General features: G+C 46.3%; 1 protein-coding gene across 1 annotated transcript; it reads left to right on the top strand.

Moving 5' to 3' along the window:
• The first annotated feature begins 819 nt into the window (after nucleotides 1-819).
• LOC113771881 lies at nucleotides 820-1,560 on the top strand. Its single transcript, XM_027316429.1, has one exon. The coding sequence runs from the start codon at nucleotides 820-822 to the stop codon at nucleotides 1,558-1,560; it is 741 nt and encodes a 246-aa protein (XP_027172230.1).
• Nucleotides 1,561-14,409: the final 12,849 nt, after the last annotated feature.

Raw genomic sequence — 14,409 nt, 5'->3', positions numbered from 1 at the left:
TGTAGGGGGGCTAATCCGCACGCGACACGTGTCGGCCCGGCTAAACCGCCCCCGAGCTCGGCCAAAGATACCCCACAGCTCGGAAACATCAGCTCGGGATTTGGAGAGGGCCAGCTCGGCCGTATCCACCGCCATTCCACAAAGTGGGCCTCGCGGGCCGTCGCCTCCGAACTCTTAGGGGCCGTCATGTGAAACCCTAGAACAACTCCGAACCCTAAGGGGACTCCTACTCCTATATGGAAACTACTACCACCAAACCTATAAATATGGCACCCCACGACGACATAAAGTACGCTATCTACAGTGATCTCTATACTGTTACCCTCATTCTAAGCTCTACTAACTTGATCGTCGGAGCTACACCGGGGACCTCAGCCCCACCGTTGTTCATTCTCTGCAGGATCACCTCCTCGGTTCCCCCCTCTCAGCTCGGCTCACCCAGGCAGCCCGGCTCGTAGCAGCTCAGCACGGATCGTGTTATTAGCCGTCGCATCAATTGGTGCCGTCTGTAGGAAACATAGTAATTCTTCTTTTGCGAATCATGCCAAGGACTAGGTCTCAGAGGAACGCTGATGGATCCAAGGGGAATGAGCGGAGGGGACCCCAAAATCCCCCTCGGGGTCCAACTCTTGGAGACGAGGGGACGGGGCCCTCGCGAATTCCGCCTGAGCAATTGGTCCAAACCGTAGCGAAAAATCTACCTACCTTCGAGGCAATTATGAACTACCTCAAAGGGCAGACGGGAGGCAATCAGGACCAGGAGCCTAAGGTCCAAGAAGTGGCAGGGGGGGGCTGTCAGAGTCCCAAACAGGGAGTCCTATGCCTCGGGCGAAGAGGGCGCGCAGGGAGGTCACGCGTGAACAGATCGAGGCCATTGAACCATCCCGCAAGGACTCCAGAACTGAGCACCCGGAGCCTTTCCGGAGGTTCTCAAGGGGAGAGCTCTCCCCCCGAAAAGAGCAACACCAGGTACGAGATGAGTTGGACCTGCTGTTGGACCCTGAGGCCGACCGGTACATTGCTTCCCCCTTCGTGCCCGAAATTGAAGATTACCCGCTGCCCGCAAAGTTTAAAATTCCCAGCATGAAGTCCTACGATGCAACCACGGATTCGGAGGACCACCTGTTCGCCTTCCTGACGCAGATGCGCCTGCAAACTGCCGCGGATGCGGTCAGATACAAAACCTTCCCGATGTTCTTAGAGGGAAAGGCACGTCAGTGGTTCCAGGGACTTCCCCCCAGGTCAATCCAGTCTTTCACCCAGCTCGCGCGATTGTTCTCGGCACAGTTCGTTTCGTCGCGAGCTTTCTCCAAAAGTACAGCTCACCTGATGACTATTCAGCAAAGGCCGGAGGAGTTCCTGCGTGAATATTTGGTAAGTTTTAACAACGAGTCCCTCCAGGTCCGTGACCGAGACGACAAGGTGGTCATGACCGCCTTCATCAACGGCCTGCGTAAGCAGAAGTTATATACCGAGCTCGTTGAGAGACCTCCCAAGTCAGTTCGGGAGATGCTGGACCGAGCTCATAAGAAGGCAAACGCTGAGGAGGCCAATGCCTGAAGAGCGCACAGGAGAAGCAGATGGATGACAGACGCAGAAGAAATACCGACCAAGGAGACGCGCGGCGTGATCAGGGGCGAAAGAATACCTACGACCGCTTACCTAGGGGTCGGCCCCAGGAGGGAGACAAACTCTGGACTTCCCTCACAATGCCCCGGGCTCGGGTCCTTGCGGTGATGGAGCAAGAAGGGCTCTCCCGACCTCCCCGACCTTTGGCCGGTGACAAAAGCAGACGGGATCAGGATTTGTACTGTGCGTACCGTCGCGATGTGGGACATGATACAGAGGATTGCCGCCACCTCAAGAAAGATATCGAAAGATTAATCCGACGAGGCCATCTCGGACAGTTCGTACGTGACGAACGACCTGACCAAAGACAAGGGAGGCTCAAGCAGGAGCGCTTGGCCTACTCCTGGGACTGACCTCAGAGGCCCCGAGGACGAACCCCCGAGCCGGAAGTCCAGAACTTGGTTGGGGTGATCAATACCATTGCAGGAGGACCAGTTGGGGGAGACAGTCACACTGTTCGGCGGCACTACCGACCTCCACCCAGCGGGGAGAGCTCGAGTAAACGCTTGAAAATGTACGAGGAGATCATCTATGGGCCTGAGGATACGGTGCCACTTGCCTCTAATAACCACGAGACCATCGTGATAGAAGTCGTCACATGCAACTACAAGGTAAAAAAGGTATATATTGACAATGGGAGTGCCATCGACGTGCTGTATTACAAGACCTTCAAAGAGCTGCAGTTGGAGGACAAACAGCTCGTCCCTGTCCGAACTCCGCTAATCGGCTTCGCAGGCCCTCCGGTAAGGCCGGAAGGGATGATAACCCTCATGGTCACGGTGGGGGCGTCACTAAAGTGCCGAACTGTTCCCGTGAATTTCGCGGTGGTAAAAGAGCTTTCATCGTACAACATGATTTTGGGACAACCCACTTTGAACGTCCTTCGGGCTGTCTGCTCGACCTTACACCTCAGTATGAAGTTTCCCACGCCTTCGGGGGTAGCGGAAGTGCTCAAAGATCCGGAGGTAGTCAGGGCCTGTTACGTCTCGACTCTCAAGGGTAAGAAAAAATTGGTGGCTCAAACTACCTGTTTGGAACCTTGGGAGCCCGAGGATAAAAAGGAGAGATTGGAGACGGATGAGGGATTGACCGAGCTGCCGGTCCACCCAGAACGACCTGAGCGCATCGTCAAGGTCGGCACCTGCTTAAGCGAGCTGACTCGGAGCTCGCTGGAATCTCTTTTAGAAGAATATGCGGAGATCTTTGCCTGGATGGCGGATGACATGCCAGGGATCCCCTCCAAGCTAGCGGTGCATAAGCTGCACGTGGACCCTAATGTCCGACCTGGGAAGCAAAAAAAAAGGAACTACGCCCCAGAACGGAATGAGGTCGTCAAAGGTGAGGTGGGCAAGCTGTTGGAGGCCAAGATCGTGAAGGAGATCTACTACCCGACCTGACTGGTCAACCCGGTGCTGGTCAAGAAGGAAGACAGAGCTTGGAGGATGTGCGTGGATTTCACTGACCTAAACAAGGCTTGTCCCAATGACTGCTACCCCCTCCCACGGATTGACCATTTGGTGGACTCCACCGCGGGGTACGAAATTTTCTGCTTTTTGGACGCCTTCAAGGGGTATCATCAAATAGCCCTGGACGAGGGGGACCAGGAGAAGACCTCGTTTATCACCGAACACGGCACCTATTGCTACGTCACTATGCCGTTTGGGCTGAGAAATGTTGGGGCGACCTATCAGAGGCTGGTCAATAAGCTGTTTGAGGACCAGATCGGACGAAACATGGAAGTCTATGTTGACGACATGCTGGTAAAGAGTCGGACCCAGGAGCAGTTCATCTCTGACCTTAGAAAGATTTTCGACGTCCTTCGGTGATCGCGGATGCGTCTCAATCCCAAGAAATGCACCTTTGGGGTCAGGTCGGAAAAATTTATGGGCTACATGATTTCCAAGGAGGGGGTAAGAGTTAATCCGGACAAAGTTAAGGCCATCATGGACATGGTCCCTCCTCGAAATATTAAGGAGGTGCAACGCTTGGCAGGAAGGATGGCTGCTTTGAACAGATTCTTATCCAAATCGACAGTTCGGGGCTCTCCATTCTTTAAAGCCCTAAGAAGAGGTTCACGATTCAAATGGAGCCCAGAGTGCCAGAAAGCGTTCGATGAGCTAAAGGCCCATCTTGCGCGGCTGTCGGCCCTAACCTCTCCCGCGTGAGGTGAAACTCTGTTCATCTACCTGGCTGTGAGAGAGGAGGCGGTTAGCGCGGTGTTGGTGCGAGAGAAAGACAAGGTTCAGAGGCCTGTGTACTATGTTAGTCGCGCCCTGCAAGGTTCGGAGGTAAGATACTCTGCCGTAGAACGATATGTTTTGGCGCTAGTTCATGCAGCTTGAAAGCTCAGATCGTACTTCCAAACTTACCCAATTGTAATAGTGACCGACCAGCCCCTGAAGCAGATTCTCTCCAAGCCTGATGTCTCAGGGCGGATGGTGAAGTTGACTATGGAGTTGTCGGAGTACGACCTGGGATATCGGACGAGGACGGTTATTAAGGCACAAGCGTTGGCGGACTTCATAGTGGAAGGCGTTTCTTTCGGGTCACACGAGACAAAAGTCGACCAGGCCAGAGAAGCAGCTGAGGCCGTGGGGGCCAGAGAAGCTGTCGAGATTGCACCCACCAGACAAGCAGCCGAAACCCGACGACATAGAGAAACTATCAAAGCCACGCAGACCCGAGAAGCAGTAGAGGCCGGACAGGCCGAAGACGCTGCCGAGGTTACCCAAGCTAATAAGGTAGCAGAGGTCGAGCAGGCCGTAGAGGCAGCTAAAGCCGAACCGGCTAGAGAGGCTGCCAAGACCACGACGACCGGAATGGCAGCTAAGGCCAAGCAGGCTTGAGGAGCTGCCCAGGCCAAGAAGGCTGAAGAGACTGCAGGACGAACTGATCCGGTCAGGACGTTGTATGTGGACGGCGCGTCGAGCAGAGAGGGATGTGGAGTCGGGCTCCTCCTAATCAGCCCTACCGGGGAAGAGCTGGCCTACGCTTTGAGGTTTGACTTCAGAGTTTCTAATAACGAATCCGAGTATGAAGCTTTGATAGCAGGGATGGTGATTGCTCGGAGGTTGGAAGCTGAATCGATAAAAATCTACAGCGATTCGCAGCTGATAGTAAATCAGGTGTGGGGAAGCTACGAGGCCAAGGAGGAGCCGTTAAAGAAGTACGTAGCTAAGGCCCGGGAGCTGAGGGACCACTTCCAGCACTTCGTGCTCAAACAGATTTCGCGAAGCTAGAATAAGAGAGCCGATGCCCTGTCCAAACTGGCCTCAACCTCATTTAGCAGCCTGAACCAAGAAATACTGGTAGAGGTCGTGAAAGATCGGGCGTACGAGCGTATAGATGCATCAGTCATTCAGGTAGTCAGCTCCTGGATGGACCCTATTGTCCAGTATCTAGCCAATGGAGAGCTTCCCCCGAGTCGAACAGAGACACGTAAAGTCCTTCTCAAGTCACAAAAGTACGTGATCACGGAAGGAATATTGTATAGGAAGTCCTATTTGCAGCCTTGATTAAAATGCGTGACACCAGAAGAAGGGAGCTATATCCTGCGCGAGCTGTATGAAGGCATCTGTAGTAACCACGTCGGTCCGAGAGTCCTAGCCAAGAAAGGAATGTTATGCGGATATTATTGGCCCACCATCTTTCGGGACTCTGCCGAGCTGGTGACAAGGTGCAGGTCATGCTAGTTGCACGCCCCAGTTCACCACGCTCCCACCCGGGGGATGGTTCCCCTCCATAGCCCTTGGCCGTTCTTCCAGTGGGGGATTGACCTGCTGGGCCCATTTCTCCGGGCTCCAGGAGGTTATGAGCACCTGGTAGTGGTAGTTGACTACTTTACCAAGTGGGTAGAGGCCGAACCCCTTAACACAATCAGTAACAGGGCTATCCAGAAGTTCCTTTGGAAGAATATAATTTGCTGATTTGGCATACCGCAGGTCCTAGTCTCAGACAATGGCCAGCAATTCGCTGATGGTTCCCTTCAGGAGTGGTGCTCGGAGCTCGGCATTCAGCAGCACTTTACCTCCGTGGGGCACTCGCAGGCAAACAGACAGGTCAAAAACGCTAATAGGACCATCATGCATGGCTTAAAGACACGGATAGAATTTGTCCGAGTTGGGTGGATGGATGAGCTACCAACCATATTATGGGCTTACCGGACTACCCCTCGGACGGTCACCTAGGAAACTCCGTTCGTTCTGACGTATGGGGCTGAAGTTGTAATTCCGACAGAAATTGGAGTACCCTCGGGCAGGGTCCAACACTTCGTGGCCCAGAATAACGAGGAGGAGATGCGGCTCAATCTAGACCTGCTCGAGCATAGGAGGGAAGAAGCAGTCATAAGGATGGCCAAGTACAAAGGGCAGGTCGCGAGGTATTATAACGCTAAAGTAAGGCATCTCTCCTTCAAACCAGGGGACCTGGTTTTGCGGAGAAACTCGGTAAGCCGAGCTGCGGGCACGGGCAAGTTGGACCCGAATTGGGAAGGTCCCTACGTGGTTAGGGAAGCTGACCGCGCGGGGTACTGTAAGCTAGCCCATCTCAGTGGGGGTGAAGTCCCGCGCACCTGGTACAATTCGAATTTGAGGCTTTTTTGTTAGAGCTCGTGCATGACTTGAGCTGACCAGAAGTAAGTTAGAGGGGATATCAGGGAATGTTTAACAGTACATGTTAGCTCGGCGTTCGGTCTCACAAAAATGTATCAAGGATTCTATGGAGAAATGAAGAAATTTTACTAAGTGTTGAATGAAAAGATTGTCTATTCCATTTCAAAAATATGTACACTAGGGGGCCATACAAAACAAACTGGCCAGCTCGGATCCTACCCTACGACCTATCTACGTCTACACTAAAGCGTTACCTAATTTTTTCCCTGCTGCTCCAGCTCGGGCTCGGGGGAGGTCGCAGGCAAGGAGGGGTCGGTCACCAGCGCGGCTAGGTCGCGTCCATGAGCATAGCCCTCCACGAGCCTGTCGATCTGGTGTACTGCCTGGGGGTTGTATTCAGGCCACCTGTTCAGGTCGAACCCAGGCAGATTCAGGGATTGCACATCGTGCATGGCCTGGGCATATCCGACCTGAAGGATGGGTCCGTTGAGAATGGCCAGGTCCTTCATGAAATTCTCAGACTTCTTGAAGTCCCTGATGCCCATCAGGCGACCCTCCTGACGAGCAGCTTCAATTTGGCCAGGTAGCTCGGCGGTCTTCTTCTGCTCGGTCTCCAGCTGCTGGGTCAGCTCGGCAGCCTTCTTCTTCTCCAGCTCGCAGGCTGACTGGGCCTCAGCCAGTTGCTTCTTTAGGGATTCCAGCTCTGCCTCGGCTGCCTCATGCTGGCTGGACAGCCTATTCTTCGCGGCATCAGCCTGAGAGAGGTTCTCCCCCATGTTCTCGTACCTCTGCGACAGCTCGGCGCCCGCGCATTAAGCTGCAAATTACGCACAGATTGAGTACAATGTAGAAACCAGCAAAACAAGGAAATCTCAAGACTAATAGAATAATTACCTGAGCTGCGCTGAGGTAGTAGTGCTTCAGCAGCTCAGAGTTAGATGCAAGTTGGATGAAATGGTGGTCTCGGGGGAGCACCGTGCCCCTAAGGAGCTCCCGAGCTACCTCCAGAAACTGGGCCCGGTCATTCACCGACAACCCCCACTTGGGGCAGAAGTGCAGGGAGTGCGCTGAGGTAGTAGTGCTCCAGCAGCTCAAAGTTAGATGCAAGTTGGATGAAATGGTGGTCTCGGGGGAGCACCATGCCCCTAAGGAGCTCCCGATCTGCCTCCAGAAACTGGGCCCGATCATTCACCGACAACCCCCACTTGGGGCAGAAGTGCAGGGGATACGGGTGCCCGCTCAACTCGGCGGGAGGCTTAAGAGGAATCACATTCCTCATACGCCACATAGCTGGTGGCGACTTTGATGAGGCCTACTGCTCGGTCGTGTTCATCCCATAATGAGTCGTGAGGGCAGCGGACGACCCTTCCTGGGTGTGCGGGGAAGTTGCCTGGGTCCGGGCCTTCTTGGCTGTCGTCTTCTTCCTCTTCTTCTTAGGCTCCTCCACTGGCGATGACTGAGCTACAGTCTGAGGAATAGGCACAAGTGGAGGAGGTGGAGCCGCGCTGCCAGGAGCGGTGGAGGGCTCTTGAGCAGGGGTGCTCGAGCTGCCGGTTCCCCCAATGTTCAACAGTTGAAAAAATCTCTTCACTGTGACCAAAGAAAAAAGGTCAGTTCGAACAACACAGTAGAATCTACAAAAAGAATGGGATCAAGGATTTACAAGCTGTCAGCTCCTCGGGGGTGATAGGTCGGAGATCGGGAGTAGGGTCGTTCACCTCTGCCCTGATCAGCCCCGCCGACCAGAGCTGCGCGTTATTGAATTCCTTCACCGTCAGCCGAGCCGGGGAACTGACCAGGCGGTCCAGCTCGGCCGCAGGAAAGGGCGAAGGAATGGGGTCGGACACCTTGGTCTCCTCCCTCCATGTCAAAGGGGGAAACCCCATGTTCTTCACGTAAAAGAACTGGGCTTTCCAGCCGTTGATAGAAGAAGGCATATGCGAGAACAGCTCGCGGGTTGGGAGCTCTCCCCCGCTCCTACGGGCGAAGTAGAACCAACCGTGGACTGGGCCACTCACCTTCATTGAAAAAATGACCTGAACAGGTCCAAAGAGTAAGGGATTTCAAGAATGCGGCACAAAATGAAGAAGCCAAGGATGGACCGAATGGCATTGGGGACGAGCTGGGTTATTCATATTCCCTAGAAGGTCAGGATCTAGCAAAGGAACTGAGGAATGGGAAGACGGAGACCAGCCACGAGCTAATTTCTATAAATAGCCACGAACTCAGGGGGAGGTCGGCATGCATATTCCCCTGACCGGGCAGCCCTGGCCTCGAATTGGGGAGGAATATCATACCTTCCCACTAGTTCATCTACATCCCCCTGTTCCAGAAGGGGAGGATGATCTCAACTTCCCCGAAATCGATATCGGGCCCCCGGGAGGGTCCTGGCCTGGCGCGAGATGGAGCTGCCTCCAGAGGAATCTCCGGGATACCAGCTCCAGCATCAGACTGGGCTGGTTGGTCGGGCTGGTTCATATCTCGGGGGGGTGAACTGGAGTAGGGAGGTATTCAGACCCAGATGAACTGGAGGAAGAAGAAGAAATTATTTCTATGGGGTCAGGTCGGGCTACTCTACGCCTAGGTACCGAACTAGTGATATCAGAGTGTGTGGAAGAAGACGACATAAAAGGAAAAGAGGACTTACTGGCAGATAAGTAAGAAGAGCTGTTGGGTGCTTAGAAGGGGAAGCTACTCTCGGACGACCTCACTAAGCGTGGAGCGAGCTGATGGAGATTTGGAAGTGGAGAAAATGAGGAAGGGAGCTTGAAAGCGACGTTTGGAGGGGCCTATTTATAGGTTACTTGGTCGGGAAGATGAAGAGTCCCGAATTAAAATTTTAAATTTGTTGCTTGGAAACCGTCGCCTCGGGAGACGGTTGAGATGACAACCGCTATTATGAGGGGACGTGACCCCTGAAGCGCCGGTTACATCAGTAGACGTGATGGTTACTCGAACAAGGGGACACGACCGGGGATTGCGGGCCCCACACTAAACCGACCCGACACCTCGAAATTTGGTCCAGATTCACGCGACCCTTCGGTGACTCTAGACTCAAATGGGGGCTAGTGTAGGGGGGCTAATCCGCACGCGACACGTGTCGGCCCGGCTAAACCGCCCCCGAGCTCGGCCAGAGATACCCCACAGCTCGGAAACATCAGCTCCGGATTTGGAGAGGGCCAGCTCGGCCGTATCCACCGCCATTCCACAAAGTGGGCCTCGCGGGCCGTTGCCTCCGAACTCTTAGGGGCCGTCATGTGAAACCCTAGAACAACTCCGAACCCTAAGGGGACTCCTACTCCTATATGAAAACTACTACCACCAAACCTATAAATATGGCACCCCACGACGACATAAGGTACGCTATCTACAGTGCTCTCTATACTATTACCCTCATTCTAAACTCTACTAACTTGATCGTCGGAGTTACATCGGGGACCTCAGCCCCACCGTTGTTCCTTCTTTGTAGGATCACCTCCTCGGTTCCCCCCTCTCAACTCGGCTCACCCAGGCAGCCCGACTCGTAGCAGCTCAGCTTGGACCGTGTTTTTGGCCGTCGCATCAAAAGTGTAATGAGTGACGGTTGCTTCTAGTGTGCAAAGTGGGAATTTCTTCCTACCATGGGCAGAACCACTACAATCACAACAACTCTGCCTGGGACCATTGTGAAAAGCTTACGAGTCCACTTAGGCTTACGCAACTGAAAGGCAATCATAGGTGAATTACGTAGATAAGAATGTGGGACTTTGTAAAGGACTTTCTAAAGGACTAAATTGCATATATGTTTGTACATTAGATTGGGTTGATAAATTAATCATCATCTAGGTAAATGCTCAATTTGGAGAACATAAAGAACCGAGAGACAATAAGACATTAAATGCCAAATTGCTTTTCTCAAAACATGAATCCGATGCCATCATTTTCTAATTTGAATAATATTTAATTTCTATGCGTGTGATTGTGAAAAATTCCTTCAATTTCTCTTATGATGGCCAACTTTATTGCTGAACCAAGTAACTAAAACTAATTATTTACTAAAACTTTATTATTCACTCTCACTATTATTAGTTAATGATAATGGGTTTTTGTTGAACCCATGAAATGTTTGGTAGTAACTAAAAAAAATATAGGTATACCTTTTACATTTTTGCCCTTTTTCCTAATTCTTTTTCTTCTAAATTTTATTCACTCTTTCAATTTGTTCTAGTATTTTTTTAAGTTAATATTATACTGGTGTACATGACATTTATAAGCGTATGCAAGTAATTAAAAGGGTTATTATCACTTAACCCCCATAAATAATTCAATTCAACATGTATTTACATTTTTTATATATAATTGGAAATAAAAAGGTTGGAATGGTTATTCTTCATTCTTTTTACTTTAAAAGATCCCAAAACATAAAACTAAAAGGGTTTTTTTCGAATTTATTTTTTCACACTTATTAATACTACGAAAAGGAAAAAAGATAGGAAAGAAAAAAGTAGAAAATTAGATTTTGCAAAGAAAAAATATTAAACAAGATTCTAACATTATTGTATTACTTTAAAGTTGTCAGTATTATGATTGGAATTGAGTGATAAACAGAAAAGTAAAATGATGTTAAAATAATAAAAATATTTAATTCTTTCTTATTTTTATTTTTTGAAGAAAGAATTGACCTATCTCTCTCTCTCTCTCCCCCTTCTAATCTTTATATATATTTTTCAATATTAATAAGATTACGAAGGAAAAAGAGATTAATACTTGTCACTCTAAATTTTTTATTATTCAAAGATAAGAGTATTTTCTTCTAAAATTTTTGATTATTTTATCTACAATCTCAATTCTAGTTTCTTGAAGTACTATGTTAATTAAATTTATGATTACTCATCTACAAATTTGATATTAATTTAGAAGTCACCATGTTACATATAAGATTACTTATCTAATTTCTAAATTTAAATTAAAATCTACTAGGTCAATTATGTCATGATTCTGGTTTCTTGAAGTACTGTGTTAATTACATTTATAATAAATCATCTATAATTTTGATTCTAATTAAAAAGTTAATATCTATTCAACATATAAAGTTAGAGAGATCACAGTTAGTGTAAACTTTTTTATGTCATTTTTCCAAGTTTACTATTTTATTCCTAAAGAAAAACTATTTTTTGCTCTGACTACTTAATTACATTTTGCCAATATAACTACCGTAACTACTCTAAACAATGTTTGTGTTTTAAATAATGTGTTGGTTCTCACCTTTTTACTTTATCGTCAAGTGCATTTGTTTGGATATGTATATTAGTTTGAATATCAATGGCTGACACAACCCGGCACCTGACATCTTTTTTTTTTAAAAAAAAAGAAATTTGTCAGTCCGTCACCCATAGATTAATACACGGCCTTTGTCAGAGCCGTAACTGTCTGACTTTTCTTTTTTATACCAATATTTTAATCAATTAGCCTTTATAAAGTCCCACATTCTTATCTACGTAATTCACCTATGATTGCCCTTTGGTTGCCTAAGCCTAAGTGGACTCGTAAGCTTTTCACAATGGTCCCAGGCAGAGTTGTTATGATTGTAGTGGTTCTGCCCATGGGAGGAAGAAATTCCCACTTTGCACACTAGAAGCAACCGTCACTTATTACACTTCTTTTTTTTTTTTGGTTTTTCGTGAAAAATTTGGTTATGACAGCTTTAAAAAAAAAAAAAAACACTGACACAGCCCGGCACCCATAGGGCTTTTAAAAAAAAAAAAATTGGGTGTCAGGTGCCGGGCTGACAGTAATTTTATACACCCCTTCTGTCAGATCCGCAAGTGTCTGACTTTTTTTTTATACCAATATTCTAATCAATTAGCCGAGATTATCGTCCTCTTAAGTCAACCAAAATTAGGCAATTATTGTTTGCTTCCAGAAACTGTAAAAGTTCTAGGAAAAAGAAATATTTTATTGATTTTGTCAATTCTATGATGAAAGTTCTTTTCACTGGATGAATATCATGAATGTAATTAGTTTTTTTCTTTTTTTTTTTTGGGGTTGGGAAGGGGAGAGGGCAAAAGGTCATCTCTTCATTTAGCTTACTATTGTACATACCTTAAGGGCCTCAAGAGGAAAGTTCCATAATACGAGTTTTGGGACTGCAAATGAGTTGAGTTGAATCAAATTTTGATCTAATTAAATCGAGTCTCGACGTAATTGTACCAAATTTAAACTTGATTTCGAGCTTGACGAACTCTCAATTTAAAGTTTAAACTCAAATTCGTGCCAAGTCAAGCTCGAACTCGAATTTAAAAAAATAATTATTTTATTTTTAAAAAATAAATAAAATAGTAATTTTTTTAAACAAATAATAACATATTATAAAATATATGTAATTTCACTATATATATGTATATAATCGAATCAACTCATAAATTAACAAAATTTGAGTTCGAACTCAATTTAATTAGTTCGAGTTTAAATTGAAATTAGTGTTAAACAAGTTCAAAACAAATTTTGACGCGAACTATTCGCGAGTAGCTGGATTTGTATGCAGCTCAAATGAGCTGTCGTTTGCTCTCAACGCTAACGAATGAAAAAAGTTAGGCAATCAAAAAACATTTGCAATTTTTCTTGAAAAGATGATTACTTTGTACTGTATGCGTTACTTTTTCTGTCTGACAAGCTGTCAAGTAAAAAGTACTTTTTCTTTCTAGTTAGCCGATAACCTAGTTAGCGGATAACTTTTTCTTTTTCTTTTGAGACTATCCCAAAACTATTTTTTTTCCCAATTGTCGCTGAATCAAAATTAATGCTACTCCACACAAATTATGCAAGTTGAGCAGCAGAATAGTGGAACAACCACATTCACAAACCCGTGATGCCGTGACAGAAAATGACAAATAATTTGTCGACAAAGGTGTGCAAAAGTCTCATTGTTGTCCGGACGACGCACCCTGATTTTTACCTTGTCCGCAATTCTCTAGGATTAAAATTAGGGTAACCGCAAGTTGGATGCTCGCTCCATGCATTGTTTTGGGTTCGGTCTTTTTTTTTTTATTTATCGTCACTCCACCTGTATATTAGCATATATCCGATAACCGAGTACTCGCTCAAAAAGGATCGGGTAAACAGTACCCATTCCATACTCATTTATTATTTAATTTTTTAAAAATAGTTTACACTAATTTAATTTTGTAAATAGTACCTAGTTTAAATATATATTCCACACCAATTAAAATTTTACTAAAAAACATAAGATCATAACCTCTAAAAATGAATTTTATAAACTAAAATTTTACAATTTGTTTAATGAAATTGCTCAATTAGCACTAAAAATATTATTTTGTAGTATATGTATAAAAATAAAAAAAATAAATAATATATATGCGGGACAAGTTGAGTACCCGCAAATTCTTAATCTTGTGACCCTAATTCGTCTCACATATAAGTGGATACCCTACCCTTTTTTGATCCAATCAAATACTGTGGATTTTGGTACCATATTTTTCAGATCCAATCGGATCGAATATGATTAGTTTTCGAGTTAGTGGGTATTTTTGCCCACCCCTAATTAAATGATTAAAATACTTATTTGTGGGTAAAATACTTGGGAGTGTTATTTGAAATAATATTTATAAGAATTGCTATAATAATTTTTATGATGTAATATATATGACTTGAAATTGTAATTAAAAAAGTAAAATAGTATTTGTGATGCGAATACAAATATTATGTCAAATGTTACATATCCAAACAGACCAAAGATGATCAAATCATAATTGCATTAACAAAATCAATCAACCTAACTATAACACTTGTAATAAAAAAAAAATTATAACACTTCCCAATTGGAAGGAAGCATTTTTCCATTTCTAGACTTAAACCATCAAACCATTTGCTTTTCTCTGGCTAAGTAAAATACTATTGCATCAATAATTCCCCCATAACAAGAGTACCTTATTATTTGTAGCATGATGATACCATCTAGCTCGGTGAAGTTATTAAATACTTCTGTAAACGAAAAAAAAATAAAAAATTAGGTAGTAAAACCCGATGAGGGTATTCAATGCCATCCTAAATTGGTATCCCACAGACATCTTATATCTTATCCATAGAGATTACGAATTTTGGTGGCCAAAATGTGGTTTCCTATATATATTTAGATGAGGATGGTTGAGCTACGTATGCTAGTTCGGTAGCA

This window comes from Coffea eugenioides, chromosome 5, assembly GCF_003713205.1.
Source record: "Coffea eugenioides isolate CCC68of chromosome 5, Ceug_1.0, whole genome shotgun sequence".
NCBI lineage: Eukaryota > Viridiplantae > Streptophyta > Magnoliopsida > Gentianales > Rubiaceae > Coffea > Coffea eugenioides.
This window is presented reverse-complemented; position numbering and strand designations above follow the sequence as displayed.